Raw genomic sequence first — 20,626 nt, forward strand, 5'->3', positions numbered from 1 at the left:
AAGCACACACACACAAATTAAATATTGGGTTCATTTTATTGGTCGTTATGTTTTTATTACTTTGAGTAAGCTTACTATGATAGCACTGTAACTTTTTCTACTGAAGCTGTCTGCAGCAACAGCAAAACTTAATCATTTCATTCAAAATTGTAGGCTTACTGTGCGAGGATACTTTGAGCTGCATTATAAAGCATTATTTCCACAGCTTAGGGCACCAAATAATTACAAATTGCATATAAGTTTGTCATAGCATTTCTGCAAAGCATTTAAGCAAAATAGTTGAGCTACTTGTAACTTTGACATTCTTAATATTCCAAATTTTTTCACGATTTTTGGTTCTTCGAACAAGTCCACCTTCTTCCCTTTATTCAGTTTGTGCAAAATTACAATATTTTATCTAGTCCAGATAGTGGACATCCAGTCCTACAAATGTACCTAGCTACTGCAGATTTATTGACATTATTATGTCCGATGGAACTGTGTGTTTGATGAATCTCACTTTCAAGTTCTTCACCATCTTGCCCTCCATATTCCACGTCACATCAACACTGTATTTTACAGGCACCTGATCTGTCATTTTTATTTAGTATTATTCTTCAGATTGTCATGCAATCTACGGCACTTTATATGGTTCATGTGTTTTCTTTAAAATCTTTTTAAAAATGCTGTAATAAACTTGATTATTTCTTTTAATAACTGGGTGATTTCATCTCAAATCATACAGGTCATGTCAACTTGTGGTCATGAATTTCTCTGGAAAAAAATATATATTAGACCTCTATATCACAAGTATTAAAAAAATAAGGTATTTTCATTTTATTTTAATTTTTGTAAATCGTGCAGCCCTTCGAGAAATGTACATTTTGTTAGTAACTCTTAAAACAGTAGAGAACAAAAAATATATAACTAATAAACCAAAAGTGCTTGAAACCTGGCAGATATTTTGCATTCAAGTTTCCTCTCAGTGTGTTGCAATTTAGTTGAGACCCCACATTTACGAGCTTCCTTTAACTTACAAATTTAATATGCTGACTTTCCACTCAAAAAATTTTTGTTTCTAATTTGGAAAGTCACAGAATGCTTATCTTTTCTGTCATAATACCAGATACTACTGATGTACTTATAAAACAGTATCTTCTCTGATTCAGCTATCTGTATTATGTAAATATTTACAACCAAAAAAGTAAAAAATTGCATTTTTGCTAGTTTTTACCGAATTATTTATTCGAAAACCCCTATCTGAAAACTTTTGAGAACTACACAAAATATTGTTTGATTAATGTGTCAGTAAGCAGTGCAAACACAGTGGGCAATATTTTTCTGTGTTATGTATTAAAAATTTCACTACATTCTGCACCTTTTACATCACTGAATTTCTAATATAAAATATCACTGAATTTCTAGTACAAAATATGCATGTTGGCAACAGTGTTTTCAGTGCTATTCTGTTTTTAACATACATTTGTTTTTTCTTGTACGTTAACCAATTTTGTATTAAGTTTCGTGTTTGGTTTGAACTTTTTGTTAGATACAATGTCAGTGGAAATACAGCAGTGAAAGAGTGAGGTGTGTGGACTCTGAAAAAAGACAAAAGACTGTGGTTTGTAAGAAAAGTGAAACACACTTGTTGGAAATCTATCAAAGGTATTGCGGAAGTATCTTGGTCCTCAAGTAACAGTATTAGAATGACATTCATTGTCCAGGAACAGCTACACTCACTACAAAAGAAAATTAGTGACAATCCATGTAAACAATCACCATCACAAGACAATAAAGATGTTTATATTCCAGGGTGTGAAGCCGTTGATGCATTGAATGTTAAAATTTCTGCTGGGGCCCCTGCTATATCCCCCCTTAAACCTCCAGGAAAGGTAAGAAGCACAAGAAGGATGTATAAAGAATAGTGGAAGAAATTGAAACAAGTTCTATACAAGCAACATCTTCAAAACATTGGGAAAATATTATGTAGATGCACTTTGTACACAACCTGAAGATAGTGATACTTGCACAAAATGTGACGTGTGGTTTCAAAATCTAAATACTGCTACTTCAGCAGCCACCTATACTGAGAAGGTACAGTTACTGACACTGAAACCACGTAGCGATTCTAAGCAGCAGATACAGAAATACATACCCTCTTCCTCACATTACTAAATTTCAAAAGTTCACAAAATAAAGAATGAGAAAGGTATTGGGCATGCCCAAATTCTTACTGTGGGCATCTGTTGCAAGACAATATGCTTACTGTTGCTCTGGAATATTACCTAGGTGATGGCAAAGATTGCACCAGACGAAGACCTTACCAGTTTGATGTTGTCTCTGTTAGTCAAACGATGAAAAGTTAAAAAGATATATGACAAGACCAATAAGAGAAGTATATCTCCTAATGAACAAGCAGAACCCGAATTTAAAAATTGGTCTCACAAAAGTCTACTCCTTATGACCAAAATGGGTATAATGCCAGCTAGTGAAGGAAATACACACATGTATATACTGCACTAATTTGAAACTTGTTTGTTTTGCCATAAGCAGTGTCACAGGAATGAAGTACACAGAGATGGACCTGATGTTTTTGTGCATATGCCAAGTGCCGCAAGATAAATGTTGGTAGCAGGGCTGTGCAATGTGTCCTAGTGCTGAAGTGATGACTGTTAAAGCATTGTACATACAGGATACTGACAATGACATAATATATGCATTGTGGAAAGGGGGAGAGTTGGTGAGAGTAGAGTCAGAGATGTTTGTTACAGATGTTAGGCATTGGGTCATGAAAGGGATAGCTTACCATCTTATCCGGAGGATCGGAAACACACCATAGCACAAGTAAAATCAGACACATCAAAGAATACTGACACATTAGTTCTCCATTTCGACTTTGCTTAGAACAGGTCTGCTGCTTTGTAGAATGAAATTCAAAGTTACCACTGGCACATATCACAGGTACCAATATTTGCACGTGTTGCTCACTTCGTTGGAACATCACACTGTTTTGCTATTGTCAGTAATGACCTCATTCACAACAGGGCATGTACGTGCTACGCTGTCAGAATGATAATTGATAACATATCATCTAGAGCCCATGCATTTTCTAAACATGTGTACGTGACTGATGGTGCAGCATCTCATTTTAAAAACCGCTTTCACCTTTATGAGCTTGGTCAGGAATTAAGACAAAAAAATGGATATTTTCAGCAGCAGATCACAAAAAAATTGCATGTGATGGGGTAGGGGGTTTCTGGAAAGATCTTGGGGTTGGGTTGTTTGGGGGAGGAGACCAGACAGCGAAGTCATCGGTCTCATCAGATTACGGAAGGACAGGGAAGGAAGTCGGCCATGCCCTTTCAAAGGAACCATCCTGGCATTTGCCTGGAGCGATTTAGGGAAATCACAGAAAACCTAAATCAGGATGGCCAGATGCGGGATTGAACCGTCGTCCTCCGGAATGCGAGTCCAGTGTGCTAGCCATTGCCCCACCTCGGTCGGTGTAAACATCTTGCAACAAGATTTAATCTCCAGCGTGATGCTGTTGCTGCTACAACTTATGCTACTGGATTTGTACACACCGTGCCAGCATTAGTGAACAAAACATGAAACTCTTGATACTAAATGAAAGTATGAGGGTAAGACCATTATTATCCACAATTTAATTATATTTTTGTTTATTTTGGTAGTATTGTCAGTTTAGGTTGATGATGCATGCTTTGTTTATTTGTTGTTATATCTTTACAATTTTCAACCTGCTAGGTTAGTTTCGTTGTCGCTGTTGTGCTGTTAATCATGGCTGCCCTGCTGTCTATTTGCACCAAAGAAGAGCAACGTTCAGTGATTCGTTTTTTGTGGTCGGAAGGCGTATCGGGGGCCGAAATTCATCGAAGAGTTTCAGTACAGTACAGGAACAGTGTTTTGCCACAACGGAGTGTCTACGAATGGATTGAAAAATTCCAAAATGGTCGCACAAGTGTTATGCATGATCTAGGAGCCACACAACTGTTTACCGCCACAAATGAAGAAACCATGGACCGTTCAGGTGGGATGATTCTTTAGACAAACGATTAACTATTGATGAAGTGGTACACTGTCTGCAATTTAGTGATGGTTCTCCCTACGAAATCATCCACAACAGACTTGGGTTTCACAAAGTTTGTGGAAAATGAGTCCCAAAACAACTCGCATAGTTCCATAAACAAATGCGCTTGGACATCTGCAAAAACATTTACGGTAAAGAAGGGGACAACTTCTTAGACAAGAACAGTACTGGTGACGAAACATGGATCCATCATTACGAGCCGGAGAGTAAACGGCACAGTGTGGAATGGAAACATCCAAATTCACTGTGCAGGAAAAAGTTCAAGACCCAACTGTCCACAGGAAAATTGATGCTTACGGTTTTTTGGGACACACAAGGTCCTGTACTGGAACATTATGGGGAAAGGGGCACAACAATAAACTATGTACGTTACAGTGAGATGCTTAATGCCACACTAAAGCCTCCAATTCGAAGCAAACACCAAGGATTGCTGTCAAAGTGTGTTGTGTTGTTGCACGACAATGCCCATCCACACACTGCTGCCCACACTACTGAAACACTCCAGAAACTCAAATTTGAAGTACTGGATCATCCTCCATATAGTCTGATCTTGCCCCTTCTATCATTTGTTTGGTCCACTCAAACAGGCATTAAGAGTCTGTCGATTCGCCTCTGATGAAGTGGTGCATTCTTGGCTCACAGCTCAACTGAGAACCTTCTTTTACGAGGGCATCAGGAAGCTTGTACATTGATGGATCATGTGCATTTCAATGCACTATGTCGATAAAATGATGTTCTTGTAAGTTTCTTATTAGGTTACAATAAAATTTTATAACTACTTTGCATATAATAATCGACTTAGCCTCATACATTAAGCGAATTCCATTTAAAAAAAAAAAAGAGAGAAGAGTGGTCAGCTATGAAGACTGCCATAGGAATTCAATCAGGTCATTACTGGGTTGCATCCAGAAGTGGTATATACATTGCAAGAAAGATTCATCACAAAATGCAGTCTGTTACTGTGGTCGAAATGCAGAGACCACGATATACGTCAGAAGGCTTTGTTGCAAGCCACTTCATTTCTTGTGTGTATAACAGTCAGTGGTGGGTGGGACAGATACATGTGTCTCATGAGGTGCATGATATAACCGTCTCCTTTATGACAGCTTATGGTCCTGCTAATGCTTTCTAATCGTCATCATCAAAAGGTCAGTGTGCAGTTCCCATTCCCCCATTACTGCTCTTGTTGGATCATCCTTGTCCTTGTGCAAATTCAGCTCAGCTATGCAAGTTCAATGAGGAAAACAAATGAACTCTTTTCAACAGTGCTGTGTTGATTGTTATAGTGTAGGCAATTTTAATTCATGGAAAGTCATGAAGACATGAAAATCCTGACATGACAATAACAACTTGTGAATAATACGAGGGCGGTTCAGAAAGTAACCTCCGATTGGTCACAGTGCGGGTTGTGGGGGGAGTAGCGACGCCATCTGTGCGTTCACGCACTCAACAGGTCAGTCGGCATCAAGCCGTGGTCGAGTGAACGTCGTACCTGCACTAGTTTAGTTTTTGTGGCAATTTGAAATGTGTGCTGCAATAGAAAACCCCGCCAAATGTGAAGTGCGTGCTGTCATAAGGTTTTTTACAGCCAAAGGATATTCTGCAGCAGCTATTCATCGTGAGCTTTGTGCCGTGTACGGACCAAGAGTTATGAGTGAAGGAGTTGTCCGTGAATGGGTACGTTTATTTAACAGTGGACGAGAAAACGTTCATGATGAAGAGAGGAGTGGTAGACCATCATTGGTGACTGACGAACTCGTTCAGACAGTTGATGCAAAAGTTCGTGAAAATCGACGTTTCTCAATGTCGGAGTTGTCTACTGGTTTTCCACAGATTTCTAAGACTCTCTTGTACGAGATAGTGACAGCAAGATTGGGTTACCGTAAGTTCTGTGCACGATGGGTGCCCAAAATTCTTACCGACCACCACAAAACTCAAAGAATGGCCTCTGCATTAGACTTTCTGTCACGTTATGAGGACGAAGGAGAACCATTGTTAAACAGAATCGTGACCGGTGACGAAACCTGGATTAAGTACGTGAACCCTGAGACAAAAGAACAATCAAAGATGTGGGCACATTCAAATTCGCCTACCAAACCAAGAAAAGCCTCGCAAGATTTTTCTGCCAGAAAACTGATGGCAACGGTGTTTTGGGATGCCAAAGGGGTGTTGTTGGTTGAATTCATGGAACGTGGTACGACCATTAATCAAGACGTGTACTGTGAAACAATAAAAAAGTTACGACGGGCTATACAGAACAAACGCCGTAGTATGCTGACTTCCGGTATCGATTTTTTGCACGATAACGCCCGTCCTCACTCTGCTCGCAGAACAACGGCCCTTCTTGAGTCCTTCAAGTGGGACGTTATCAACCATCCACGTTACAGCCCAGACCTGGCGCCAAGTGATTATCACCTCTTCGTGCATTTGAAGAAATGGCTCGGGTCACAGCAGTTTGAAGACGACGAAGAGCTCAAAGATGCGGTCACAGGCTGGCTCCAGGCACAAGCGGATGATTTTTATGCAGAAGGAATTTCAAAGCTTGTGAAGAGATACGATAAGTGCCTCAATCGCTATGGAGACTATGTAGAAAAATAGTGCAAAGATGTAGTTGTAAGATGTATATATTAAAATATTTTTATTTAACTTGGTGTATTTTTTTAAATCAACCGGAGGTTACTCTCTGAACGGCCCTCATATAATAAAAAGAAAAATGGGTATAAATATTCTATATGTCACTTTTGTTATAAAAAGCTTTTGAACAAGATTATGAATTGTATTCCCACTCACTTATAATATTGTAAACAATTTTTTTGATTCTGAAATGCCACCGATGGATGATATTTACTTAAAATCAGTGATTTAAGTGTACATGATTTCTTGACCTTGAGGGTAGAGACAGGTCTGCTTAAAAAATTCCTCACATTTTATACACACTGCCCACTCTAATTGTACATTCCCTAAGTACAATGACCAACTAACGTACCATAAAATTTTTAGAACAGTTAGGATGGGAGTTTTGGAGAAAATAATTTTTAAATAACCAAAAAATTTCAGATAGTTTCTTCTTCATGTATAAATATTTTGACAGTTTAAGGCTTTCATGTAGTAATGTCATATCTGACAGTTAGCAGTCCTTCCACTTTACCATTTCTCAAGATAATTAACATCCTGAGACTACTCATATTTTCAAAACAATTTTGAAATTTGCAAATAGTTACAAATTTTCATAGTTTTTTCCCAAAAAGAAGAAGAAGAAAGAAAAAAGCTCAGACGTGTATGTATTAATCATATCTCATAGTATTGGGAACAAAGTATTTATTGAAAATAAATTCAGATCTCTATCACTTTTGGTTTCTTTATTACAGTTTTTCAATTTTCCCCTTCGTTACGACATTTTCACAAATATTCGCTTGGAGAGTTATCATGTGGAACTTCAACATATATTTTTTTTTCAGTAAACTTTGAAATGGTGATGTGACACATTCACTCCTGACCTGTACGATTTGATATGAAATCGCCCAACTTATATCAAGATGCCCTAAATTATGTGAAAGTCACAGGCTTCAATCTGACAACGTGTCAGTACTCAAAAATCTTCATAGCTGGTTGTAATGGATCAACACTCCATAATAACAGGTTGTGATGACAGACTGTACCATAACTCGAGCTCTAGGTTAGGGGGGAAGGTGACAATTTGGGAGTGATTTGGTGAAGCCAACAATTGAGTATGTGAAAGAAAGGTTATGTATTTCACGGTCAAATTTCGCTACCTATTTACTCAGCTTGTCATTATAAACACACAAAACTGCGAGGCAAATTCAGAAAACCTGAAATACACAAGACAAATTTATCATACATCAATGATGAGAAATGCAGATGAGAGGTGGGCACGTAACTCATGCTACTGGTTTTATATAGCCAACAAATACTGATATAAATACAATCTTAGAATGTGCTCTGTATTTGGAAGTCATTGATATTAACTCCAAAAATTTGTAGGCATTTACCATAACAACAAAAATAATTTTGTGACCCATGGTGCATGTACTAAGCCACTAATTGAACTGCACAGGTAGCAGAGATTTTTCTCATGCCACAAACTGTGGTTGAATCAGTGCTTTATGCATCATAATGATGTTACGGCACGTGATGTCGTGTGTGTAAACAGAAGCAGAATAGAACATTGGAACCGAATTTAGCGATACTGAACACTGGCTTTGATATGTGTCATAACGACAATGTGGCATATGCGTGCAAACAGAAAGAGAACAGAATGCTGACAATATTTCTTGTGTGTCTGTATTTTGGAGTGTAGATAGTGGTGACAGACTGATCTATAGCATAGCTCAAAGTCTGGGTTAGGTTGTGAGTTGGTGGAGTCAATAAATTTGAATATGAAATCTTACATATAATGATATTACAATCTGTAGTGGAGCCCAAGTCTAGGTTAGGTAGAAATGTGACAGTTTGTTAGGAGCTGTAGAAGCGGTATCAAATGTTTCCATTAATCCAGCACAATTACCCACAATAACAGCAGTTCAGATATGTGAGGCATAAATAGAAATTATACAGCATATATAATGGATCATATACACCATTAACTGCTACCATTTACTACAAATAATAAAGTACAGCATTTTTTTCTCACCTGGTCGCTAGCTCCGCAGCAGCCTCCAGCTCAGGTGTAGCAGCTTTTGCAACACCACCTGGGAAGTATTTCTCGAGAAGAGCAGTAATGTCATCTGCGCTGTCAACAACTGACTCCGGACCCCATGGCCCGGCATACAACTTTGCAGCAGGAAGGCGAAGTCTTGCTCCACCTTCGCCGAGGCATGTGAACTCCGGAGGAGGTCGAGAAGGACATACAGGAATGATGCGGTACTTGAGAGGTGGCTTGGTGTCACCAGAAAGAGATTTAAGTTCGGCCAAGAAGATGGAACGCTGACTATCTGGGCACGCTCCCAAAGATCGACCATCACGTCCAGCACGTACATACAGTGTCATAAATGGAGTGGACTGGTTGTCACTTGAGTTGTGCGATGCCATTGTATGACAATTTCAAATAATAAAATATTCTTATGAGAAACCTGGAGGGTAGCACTGGTACAAAATTACAGAAAATGCTTTGTGAAATCTCTGTATCTCTCTCAGTATTCAGATTCTTCAACTATATTATGACCAAATGGCTGGCAATCTCTGCCCAACTCTTAGGCAGATGCAACTTTCCCTCTGCCAAAGGTAAGTGACTCTTCTAATTCGTTTTGTTATACAGAGTACAACACAAATAAAAATGGAACTGATGCCTTACGGAATTATTTCTTTTCAAAACAATATTTAAAAAACGAACAAGAGAAAAGTATTTTGTCAAAGTTCTGTCGAATTAAAATTTGTCCGAACCAGTTTGTGCTATTTTGATCCCTACTGTCAATCACAAAAGTGACGCTAAATAAAATTAAAATAAATACAACTCGTAATAATCACATCACTGTTTCTGTCCGATAAATTTTGAGACAGAAATTGTTCCGCCTCAGTATGTCCTACTCGGATATACACAGGAATATTCACTACACTGGTGTATCATTGATAAGTTCACTGCCGATCTTGCCACTAGGGGCCTTCCACAATGTTATTTATTGTCGTAAAATAATTCAATCCATCCCAACATAAAATTCACCTCGTCTCGTCAAAGGCAGAATTTGCACTGGCTACTGCACTTTCGGTGAAACAAGGGAACTAGCGTCGCAGTAAAATGCGAAACCATTGGCATTAGATGGCGCCTTTCTGCTGACGAACGATGCTGGTAACTGACTTTGCAGCTTTCCTACCGTCTCCGGTATCCCGAGTACGACGCCGATCTGAAATGAGCGCCGACGCAATACGCAGAAAAATAGATGCTATCTTCTGTTAGCGGTGACGCCCATCCGACACCAGAGGATCTCTGGTCCACCTCTCCTTCACGCTTTACTAACACTTACTCGAGGCAATAATTATTTTCTATTGGACACCCGTTGCGTCATAACCTAACTTTAACTGCTAGGCATGAACCAAATTGGCCGTGAACGAAGTTAGAAAAAGACACAAGAACACAACGTAAAACAGCATGGGAAGTCAAACGTCGAAAACACATGACGCAAGACGCGGTCTATATGTGGGGCCAAAAAATAAAAGAACTCGCTGGCCTTCCTTTATAAATAGTTCCGGAACTATTGCCACAATGGACGATGAACGAGAATACTGTGCATTCACCATCTCCCGTTATTTTAACATGCAACTCTCGGACGTTGTAGTATCACAGCAAATTATAAACCAATTAAAAAATAAACTGCAGACTTACCTGAATGACGAATTTGCTATTGTTACGCTGCTTATTAGACCGGAACCAGTAGAAGAATACGAGTGCTTTTTCCTGTAAGCCTACTTGTCAAATGATTGATTGCTCCTTAATAATAAATAAGCATTTGGTGAGATAATCCCAAATTGTTTATATTCCAACTAAATTGTAAATCCTAACAGTTGTCTTGCAAACTCTTCTGCTCCACACGTAAACAAACAATTGAACCCTGGGTGTGTGATCTAAGAATATATGTGAAAGATATCTTTGTATTTCGAGGGGTTGGCAAGAAAGTTTCGCAAAATTGCAGTCCGCAGTGCCCATACTTTTTTAAAAGTTCGACAGCAGCATACGAAAACACTTAATTTGCAGTTTTCATCATTGTAATATGAATTTGGTGCAGTCAAATTTTAAACTATTCCCACATCAGCATTCCCAGGGGTTTCTTGTGACCTGTGAAATACATTTAATCAATAAATGTCTTTAATAAGTTTCTAGGTACTGCGTTTTTTGAAGTCAGTTGTTTTACTTGATCTTTTTTATAGGAATAGCAACACGGAGTGGCAATAGATCTAGTGCACCGTACATGAAAAAGATTATAATCTTCATAACAAAGCGAGAAAAATTATTGTGTGTGCAGCGTTACGATTTTAGTTTCTGGGTGTTCACTGGCTAGACATTGCAACAAAGTGGATGAATTTCAGTACTTGCAAATCATGCCTCGCCTGTATGAAACAAAATGTACAAAATAATCCAAAGTTCTGTAGTTCTCTTAAAACACTATGAAATGAATAAATCATATTTCGACTACGAAACTGAACAGAGTTGCAATGCGATCCATACCGAATGCATGAAATATGTACCGGTAATGTTATGAATGGGTAAATAAAGTAAATCACATAACCATGCAAAAGTGCTTGTGATATATGCAAGGTCGGTGTCACCAAATATGTGGTATCTGGTAGAACTGAAAATTTATTTCCACAAAAAGTACCACTATACAGGATAGCTTGAAAGCGTGGAAGGCCGAAGAATGAACTGTTGAGAGAGGCATGGATTCGTCTACATCACTAACGTCAGAGAGTAACTATGATGACAAATGCTAGTCACATGGAATGTTTATGCACCCCTGTACACTCGCGTTTGTGGGAACAGAATAAGATGCTACATACTAACCGTAGAAGATTCACATAGCAAGACAAGTTTGAAGTATTTAAATGGTGTCCCAGGGTGCATTACTGCAACTTCCAAACCTTGTCTACCTTGAAACATGCACATTATACTAGGAGAATAATTTTAATTTGGAAATATTCAAGCAGACAATTGTTATTTGTTCGTGTGGTATGTTTTTAGGTGGGTTAGTGATATACTCAAATTTGTGATTCTCTTGTTTCTTATTTGTATAGGGTTTTGTCTTAATGCATGTAATGCTGTGTGGTAACACTTGGTGCACAGGTAGCTGGTTCAGATTGACTACCAACTGTCAGGCAAGGAGATTAGAGGTGATGGTGTGGATCCCTCAATGCATGAGGCACCATTTAGGATGTTTTGGTTGTATCCAGAACATTAATGTACACTTTACAGGAACCTACCCTCTTCATTAAATGTAGTGGTTTACCTATCCAGGTACTATGTGTATTAAGTTTGATGTTATAAGCCTATAGGAGCGGTATTTTATGTGCCAACTTTGGGTATCAATACCCACCCCCTATCTTGTTTCTTCCCCTCATCTCAATTAAGAATACAAACATATGAGCACACTTGTGTCAAACAAAGAGCTACAACCATGAGTTAACACTCAGATTGTCATTTTATATCTATGGTATGCATTGTAAGCTATAGCCAGTAAGCAGAAATAGTTCTTTTTGCTGATTTATTTACTCAAGTCAGAAGCATACACATGGGATTCCATAAATTTGTATTTTTGAACAAGGAAATCTAATGAATATTTACACATACACATATACAAAATTGAAACCAAACGGTATTTGCCCGAAATGAGTAACTGCTGCAGCATTTGCTTGTACCTAACTCCTTGTAAGAATTAGGGTAGTGTAAACATTGACGCAAATGTTTCTTTGTATGTCTCCACTTTCACACAAAGTTGGCCCTTGCAAGTATCCCCATTTCAGAATGAGATTTTCACTCTGCAGCGGAGTGTGCGCTGATATGAAACTTCCTGGCAGATTAAAACTGTGCGCCCGACCGAGACTCGAACTCGGGACCTTTGCCTTTCGCGGGGAAGTGCTCTACCATTTGAGCTACCGAAGCACGACTCACGCCCGGTACTCACAGCTTTACTTCTGCCAGTATCTCGTCTCCTACCTTCCAAACTTTACAGAAGCTCTCCTGCGAAACTTGCAGAACTAGCACTCCTGAAAGAAAGGATATTGCGGAGACATGGCTTAGCCACAGCCTGGGGAAGGTTTCCAGAATGAGATTTTCACTCTGCAGCGGAGTGTGCGCTGATATGAAACTTCCTGGCAGATTAAAACCGTGTGCCCGACCGAGACTCGAACTCGGGACCTTTGCCTTTCGCGGGCAAGTGCTCTACCATTTGAGCTACCGAAGCACGACTCACTCCCGGTACTCACAGCTTTACTTCTGCCAGTATCTCGTCTCCTACCTTCCAAACTTTACAGAAGCTCTCCTGCGAGAGCTTCTGTAAAGTTTGGAAGGTAGGAGACGAGATACTGGCAGAAGTAAAGCTGTGAGTACCGGGAGTGAGTCGTGCTTCGGTAGCTCAAATGGTAGAGCACTTGCCCGCGAAAGGCAAAGGTCCCGAGTTCGAGTCTCGGTCGGGCACACAGTTTTAATCTGCCAGGAAGTTTCATCCCCATTTCATTTGGTTGTCCTTAGATCTGCCAACACTCATTTGTAATCCATTCAGTGATATTCATGTGGTCCAGTCCAAGATGTGTCTACCAAGTAAACATTCTGCTGGCTTTACCCCCTGCTTGGAGATGATTTATTTTGGCTGCATACAGTTTTCCTCTGATTGATGATGTAAGATAATAATGGAGAAATGTCTGTACTTTTATATTTTTCTGAAAATTTTTAATTGATCATCTACATCTATACTCTGTCAACCATCACGAGGTTGCCCTGAACAGACACGATACAAGCAATTTTATGCTGTGCAAAGCCTGATTACACTGTTAAAAGTAAAAATAAAGAAATGGAACAGAATATTCTCAGGTGCTCATATTGATAGAGTTTTAAATGAAAGTCACATTGCCACTGCTTTTCAGCCTCAGACCTCGCAGCTTGTTCATTTAGAACACTAACAGATTTTGGAAATGTAATATAAAAAACAGACTTGTTTTTGCTTTATGGACTCGCTACAGTCTAATGGCATCATATTCTGAGGCAGCTCTTTATTGTGGAAGAATGTGTTTGTTGCACTGAAGCATGTAAGGCTAATACGCTTTCTACTCTGTATCCTATCCTCATGCAGAAAGTTCATGAAACAGTTGACATACTGATAACAACCTCTAGCACATTTGCTGCCTTATGAAGTTTATTATCAACAACCCACCAGAGCTCAGATACAAAGTAACATGACAAATGTAGCGTCAGAACAAGAAGTAACTTACACAGAAATGAGTGAGGTATTCACCTGTAAAAATCTTTTGACTATTTACTCAGTGATGAGAACACAGTAAAATTAACATTGTGAAAGGTTATTACATAAATTGTAAGAAAATGAAACACCTACAACCATCCTTATGATGTTATTTATTGTGTTGCTTACTGTTTTTTTTTTTATGGTTGCACTTAAGATAATTGTTACATGCAAATAACTAAACACAGTTCACTAAGCAAATGTGCCCAACTTGTGTTAATATAGAAAAATTTTCCAAATACAGAGCCTTTCCAAGCAACAACATCATGTCACTCATATCCATTTTGTGTAAGTTGATATGCCAGTTAGCATTATTGTAGAGATTGCTTGTTAAATTGTAGATTGACCAGTAGCTTATAATTGTTGTCATAATCATTGAACTCTCACTGGAAGCAATCACTTTCATTAAATATCTAGGAGTATGTGCACAGAGCAATTTAAAGTGGAACAACCACACAAAACTAATCGTAGTTCAGGTAGATGCCAGACAGATTTACTGGAAGAATTCTCAATAAATGTCATTCACCCACAAAGGAGGTAGCTTAAAAGACCTTCATTTGACGAAAACTTAAATATTAATTGTCAGTCTGTAAAAAACCAGGTGGATCCCCCCCCCCCCCCCTTTCTCTTTTTCTTCCCCCAAAAATTTTTCTTTTCATGTTTGCAAATGTTTCCAATAGTGTAATTTTTTATGACAAGGTGCTCAACACCAGAAATCTTGGAAGTTAACTCCGAGCTTAGCCAACTTAACTTTATTATCCGGTATATTCACTTAGTTAATACAAGCCTGTGGGAGCACGCAGACGAATAGTTGCATGTGCACAGTACAGGGGCAGCGGCAAAGATTCTAGTGTGTACATAATCATTTACTCTTTGCTTTGTGTTTGTTTTTGTCGTAGATGTTCTATGATAATGTCTGGCTCATTGCTTCACAATAAAGTTGAACATTAAGAATACGAACGAGTCCATCATTAATAGAATGGAGCTTCGTAGTGGCTACAAGCCCTTGGTGTAATTAATTTACCTAAAAACTGTGATAATTACAAGTACCAGTAATTGCAAACTTCATTACCATAGTTCATATGTAAACATATATATCATAACTGCCTTTCAGATAAAGTAGACAGAAAATACATATTAATAAATGTATCCCCAGGGTTAATGGTGGAAATATGTTAGTAACTTTTGCCCTCATTTAGTCTCAGAGTAATAAGCATTCTCAGTTAAAACATAGTTACTGAAATAGAGAATACCATATTTTGGAAAACTAGACAGCATAATTCAATAGTAGTTACTGTTGTTTCTAAAATTTCATATTCAGAAGCCTCTTTCCTCACCATTCAGCTAATCAGGAATGTAAAGTTGTAGTTGTAACTCAGGAAAATACAGCAAGCAACACTAGATGGCTTCAGTTCTAATTATTGTAATATTATAAAAGAGAGGCTGCTGGGAGCCATTTTAGTCAGTCTGCGGACCGTTACAATACGAGTAAAATCTGTGCCCGAAATTACTACAAATGAGGTTGCACAAATTAATCTCATACAATGCATCAAGTTTTCTGTGACAACTGTATTGGACTTTCAACTGCATTATTTACAAAGCATGCTTACTGTGCACATGCACATTGTGTTTCTATATGACTCTCTATTTGGAAAGATGTATTAGTAACTGTGTTAATGATTTACTTGCCACATCTAAACATTTGTCACTTCAATGTTAGGTTACTGCACTCGAACAATCATTGTCATTATAGGACATCCGTCATTATAGGACATCACTCGAGAGTATCATGTGGCTTACCCTGTATTTGTGCTTAAATTATAGTGAATGAGACTCGATCTGGGCATAAACAGCAGGATGTTTAATATTGAAGTGGAGTTAAAATGCTTTGAACTGTAAACCTGGTGCGGTCAGTATCATTTGAAATAGCCTACCTTCGGCGATCATTTTCCATCCAGATGTGTAGGAGGCACAGCTACCAAAGGCGTATCGGCACAGGTAAACACGGTAATGTTACAAGCCTGGGTTTGTGCCAGAGAGAATGAACAGAAAAAATTGAGAAGATCCAATGAGGAGCAGCACATTTTGTTACAGGGCCATTAAGGAAGCATGGAAATATCACGGAGGTGCTCGGCCAAATCTAGTGGCAGTTGCTGCAAGAGAGGTGTTCTGCATCATGGTGTGGGTTATTGTTCCAAGAGTTTACAATGCATCCTCCTACGTATATCTTTCGGGGTTGGAACAGGAGAAGAAGAAAATGATAGTGGTAGATAATGTACCTTCCACTGTGCACCAGGAGATGCCTCGTGGAATGTAGCTGTAGATGTAGATAATGCACAGTGATTTTCAAACCAACCTTCAAATAGTACTTTAATTAGATACTGGTTAATATATTAGATACAGTATGTTGTTTGTTGTGTACGCCCATCGTGAACAGATCCCCGAGTATGTGAAACTTGTATGCTTCATATGTTAAACAAGAACTGCTATTCTAAATGTTCCTTCCACAGATTCAGAGGAGACAATCCTATAGGATGTTGACAAAGTAAAAAACAAATATATATTTCTCCATTGATTAAAGCTCTTACCATAAACATACTTCAACAACTATTTTTACGTTTCTAAATTTGTCGTAGCAATTAGGGATATAGTAAGACAGTGTAGTTGTTAAAACACCATGGTGTCATTCCTTGTCAGTTCCACCAAAGAAAGGCATTTTCTCACCCACCATTTCAAATTTTAATGGAACCTGGATTCTTTGTTCTCACTACAGTGATGAATATCCATACCATATTTTAGCATTTTATCTCTCTGCATTTTCATTTTATAGCATTTCAAAGTCTGGAAGTTTTAAATTTTTAATGCCATATGGCACAAAATGACACTAGCTAACCTTTTTAAAATACTTTTTCTTTCATTTATCATTCAGTCTACATAACTGTTGGTTTTACACTATAAACTACAAAGGATTTTAGATAAAATTACCTAATTTAGTTAAACCCACCAATGAAGGAAAAATACATATACTAACATTTTTTTGTTTTATTTTTAAAAAATAGTTCAGCATTGAATATTGAATAAAGGGAATGGTATAATTCCCAACATAATACTCAAAGCTTGAACTGTCCCATGGAAAAATAAAATAATTGGGGTTTTGTTGTTTTGTGGTATTTTTCCTGTGAGACTGGAAACTTATATCTTTTTTATCATTTATTATTTGTTTGTCTCAAAAACATCTTTTTTTGTTCAAATAATTACTTAGAACCCCTTATATGCTTTTTAACAAATAATGTTTTGTTTAAAAATCGAGGAAAAAGTGCCAACATAAGCTATAAAGTCTCAGCAAAACACTGCATTTTCTGGTTATTAACACTGTAAATTTTACCCCAGCCACCTTCAGAAAGGGTAAAATACAGAGAGCGAAAGGCTATTTACAATTTGGTCATAAACCAAATGGCAGTTATAAGAGTTGAGGGACGTGAAAGGGAAGCAGTGGTTGGGAAGGGAGTGAGACAGGGTTGTAGCCTCTCCCCGATGTTATTCAATCTGTATATTGAGCAAGCAGTGAAGGAAACAAAAGAAAAATTCGGAGTAGGTATTAAAATCCACGGAGAAGAAATAAAAACCGTGAGGTTCGCTGATGACATTGTAATTCTGTCAGAGACAGCAAAGGACTTGGAAGAGCAGTTGAACGGAATGGATAGCGTCTTGAAAAGAGGATATTAGATGAACATCAACAAAAGCAAATCAAGGATAATAGAATGTAGTCGAATTAAGTTGGGCGATGCTGAGGGAATTAGATTAGGAAATGAGACACTTAAAAGTAGTAAGGGAGTTTTGCTATTTGGGGAGCAAAATAACTGATGATGGTCGAAGTATAGAGGATATAGACTGTAGACTGGCAATGGCAAGGAAAGCGTTTCTGAAGAAGAGAAATTTGTTAACATCGAGTATAGATTTAAGTGTCAGGAAGTCATTTCTGAAAGTATTTGTATGGAGTGTAGCCGTGTATGGAAGTGAAACATGGACGATAAATAGTTTGGACAAGAAGAGAATAGAAGCTTTCGAAATGTGGTGCTACAGAAGAATGCTGAAGATTAGATGGGTAGATCACATAACTAATGAGGAGGTATTGAATAGAATTGGTGAGAAGAGGAGTTTGTGGCACAACTTGACTAGAAGAAGGGATCAATTGGTAGGACATGTTCTGAGGCATCAAGGGATCACAAATTTAGCATTGGAGGGCAGCGTGGGGGGTAAAAATTGTAGAGGGAGACCAAGAGATGAATACACCAAGCAGATAAGTCAGGATGGCTGGATGCGACAGAGTCCCATTCCTCCTGAAAACAGGCCCACTGTATTAACGCTGGTTAGCTACTGTGCTTGGTACATCATTAGGAAAGAGAACAACATACACACAGTCTATAAGAAGATTATAATGTGCGTAAGAAACATAAACAATCATATCCTTAGAGCATGAATCTTTGTTACACTGCACTTCTGAAAAAAAAAAAGCGTGTAAATATACGAACACATTATTTAACACTGCTGATAAGTAAATACATAAACATCTCCCTACAAAATGACCTCTTCTATGCCAGCCATCATGGAATCCAAACACATCAGTCATGTAAAACAAAACTTGTGCTTTGCTCACATGACATCCATAAAGCTGTTGGTTAAGGCAATTGGGAAGATGCAATATTTCTTGAGTTCCAAGAAGCATTTGACTTGGTACCACAACAATATCTACTAACATAAGTATAATTATATGGGATATGAAACATCATCTGTGACTGAGTTGATAATTTCTTGGCTGGGGGAGGGGTGGGGTGGGGGGTGCAGCATGTTATCTTGGATGGAGAGTCATCAGCAGATGAAGAAGTAACTTCAGTCATGCCACAGGGACGTATGTTGAGCCTCTTGTTCATTTTGCATATTAATTTCGCAGAGAACATAACATGCAAGATGGGTTTCACTTAAGGGGGGGTAGGACGTCAAACAGGCCAACTTGGAGCAGGAGAGGCACCACAGGACATTTTAATTTCCACTGCCTATACTTTTACAAATAAATCCGTAAAACTTTATCAGCATGACCAGAATGGATTCAGGATTCCCACTCATAGCAGTGGAAGTTCAAAAGCATAACAAAATAATTTTTTTACACGTAAAATTTCATCATTTTTTTCACTTACTATATGCTTCATTTGTTGGTATAGGTACACTTTTCTTCGTAAGTAAGAGAGATTCTTCGATAAATTTTGCACAGCATACGAACCATATATACAGGTGTATAGAACTCTAGAATTTTCCAAATCTATTAAAAACTGTGATAAAAATTGAGATAATTAACTATAAAAATTTGAGTTTTTTCTAAACATGAAGTTTAAAATGTAACAGCTCACTCATTTTTTTATAATTGAATAAATTCTAGAGTTTCATACACCAGTAAGTATGGTTTGGATGCTTTGCAAAATTCATCAAAGAGTCTCTCTCCCTTATCAAGAAAAGCAACAAATTCAGTCAATAGTAAGTGAAAAAAATGATAAAATTTCACATGTAAAAAAAATTATTTTGTTACGTTTTTGAACTTCCACTACTATAAGAGTGAATCCTGACTCCTTCCAGGTCATGCTGACAAACTTTTATGAATTTATTTGTAAAACTATAGACAGTTGAAATTAAAATGTCCTGTGGTGCCTCTCCTGCTCCAAGTTGGCCCATTTGATGTCCTAACCCCCCTTAAACAGCATAGGCAGAAGAGAAATTGCTAATATCATATTAGAAACTGTGAAGAAAGAAAATGAACTAACAAGGACTCCCTTAAGCGCAAGGTTGCAAAAGGCCAATGATGTTTACCTTATTCAACACCTCACGTATTGTCTGCCATGCAATCACAATACTCGCTCTAATGACATTGGGGAACAGCGCTGGAGGTATCCAATGGTGGGCACAGCATTAGGCTACGGAGTGTAGTTGAACTGCTTAGCCGACAAGTAACTCACGACAGTCCTATCGTGCTATTGGTGTTAATACAATGCAGAGCAAAGGCAACTATAAACAAACCAAACATTCCATTATATCTCAACAACAGTTGCCGAAGTTGAAATTTCATCAGAAAGGAACCTAAGGAATTTCACAGAGTGGGAAAGAAGTGGTAGATGAAATATTAGTGTTTCTACAAGACGAGTGAGTGGAATATGTTGTGTCATTAACATTCAACTGTGCTGACATTGTATGTGAGGAGTACAGTGACAGTGATACATGCTTAACAAGTGAAAGCGATACTGAAACAGATGTTGAGCCATGTAGTTCATCATTCTTGCTGGACAGGGAGCCACAAATTCTGTCTCCTGTGAAACGCAATAAAGGCCAATCGTTGTCCAAGGAGCAGGTACTAAACATAATAATGTATGTGGAAGATCAGGCACAGCATAGCCAAAAAAATTATGAACATATTTTGAAAAGTCCATAACAATATTACCCTGTAACAGATAAGGAAAACTAGAGATGTTCAAGGTACAACAATGCGCACTTGTTACAAAAACTGGTGTTTGTGCGTTTCAAGGATTCTCAGTAG

General features: G+C 38.2%; 2 protein-coding genes across 3 annotated transcripts in view; both read right to left on the reverse strand.

Annotated features, from left to right (window-relative positions):
• The window catches only part of LOC124720518 (chloride intracellular channel protein 5-like), a 37,249-nt gene extending 27,316 nt beyond the window's left edge, over positions 1-9,933 (reverse strand). The window contains exon 1 of the mRNA XM_047245874.1: positions 8,739-9,933. Coding sequence (XP_047101830.1) covers positions 8,739-9,136 — 398 coding nt within the window. The 5' untranslated portion in view covers positions 9,137-9,933. The remainder of the gene's footprint in view (positions 1-8,738) is intronic.
• Positions 1-10,662, reverse strand: part of LOC124720519 (transcription initiation factor TFIID subunit 10-like) — a 103,081-nt gene extending 92,419 nt beyond the window's left edge. For both annotated transcript variants that reach the window (XM_047245876.1, XM_047245875.1), the window contains exon 1: positions 10,425-10,662. The gene's annotated coding sequence lies outside the window, so the exon portion shown is untranslated. The remainder of the gene's footprint in view (positions 1-10,424) is intronic.
• Between the last annotated feature and the right edge of the window lie 9,964 nt (positions 10,663-20,626).

This window comes from Schistocerca piceifrons, chromosome 11 (genome assembly GCF_021461385.2).
Source record: "Schistocerca piceifrons isolate TAMUIC-IGC-003096 chromosome 11, iqSchPice1.1, whole genome shotgun sequence".
NCBI lineage: Eukaryota > Metazoa > Arthropoda > Insecta > Orthoptera > Acrididae > Schistocerca > Schistocerca piceifrons.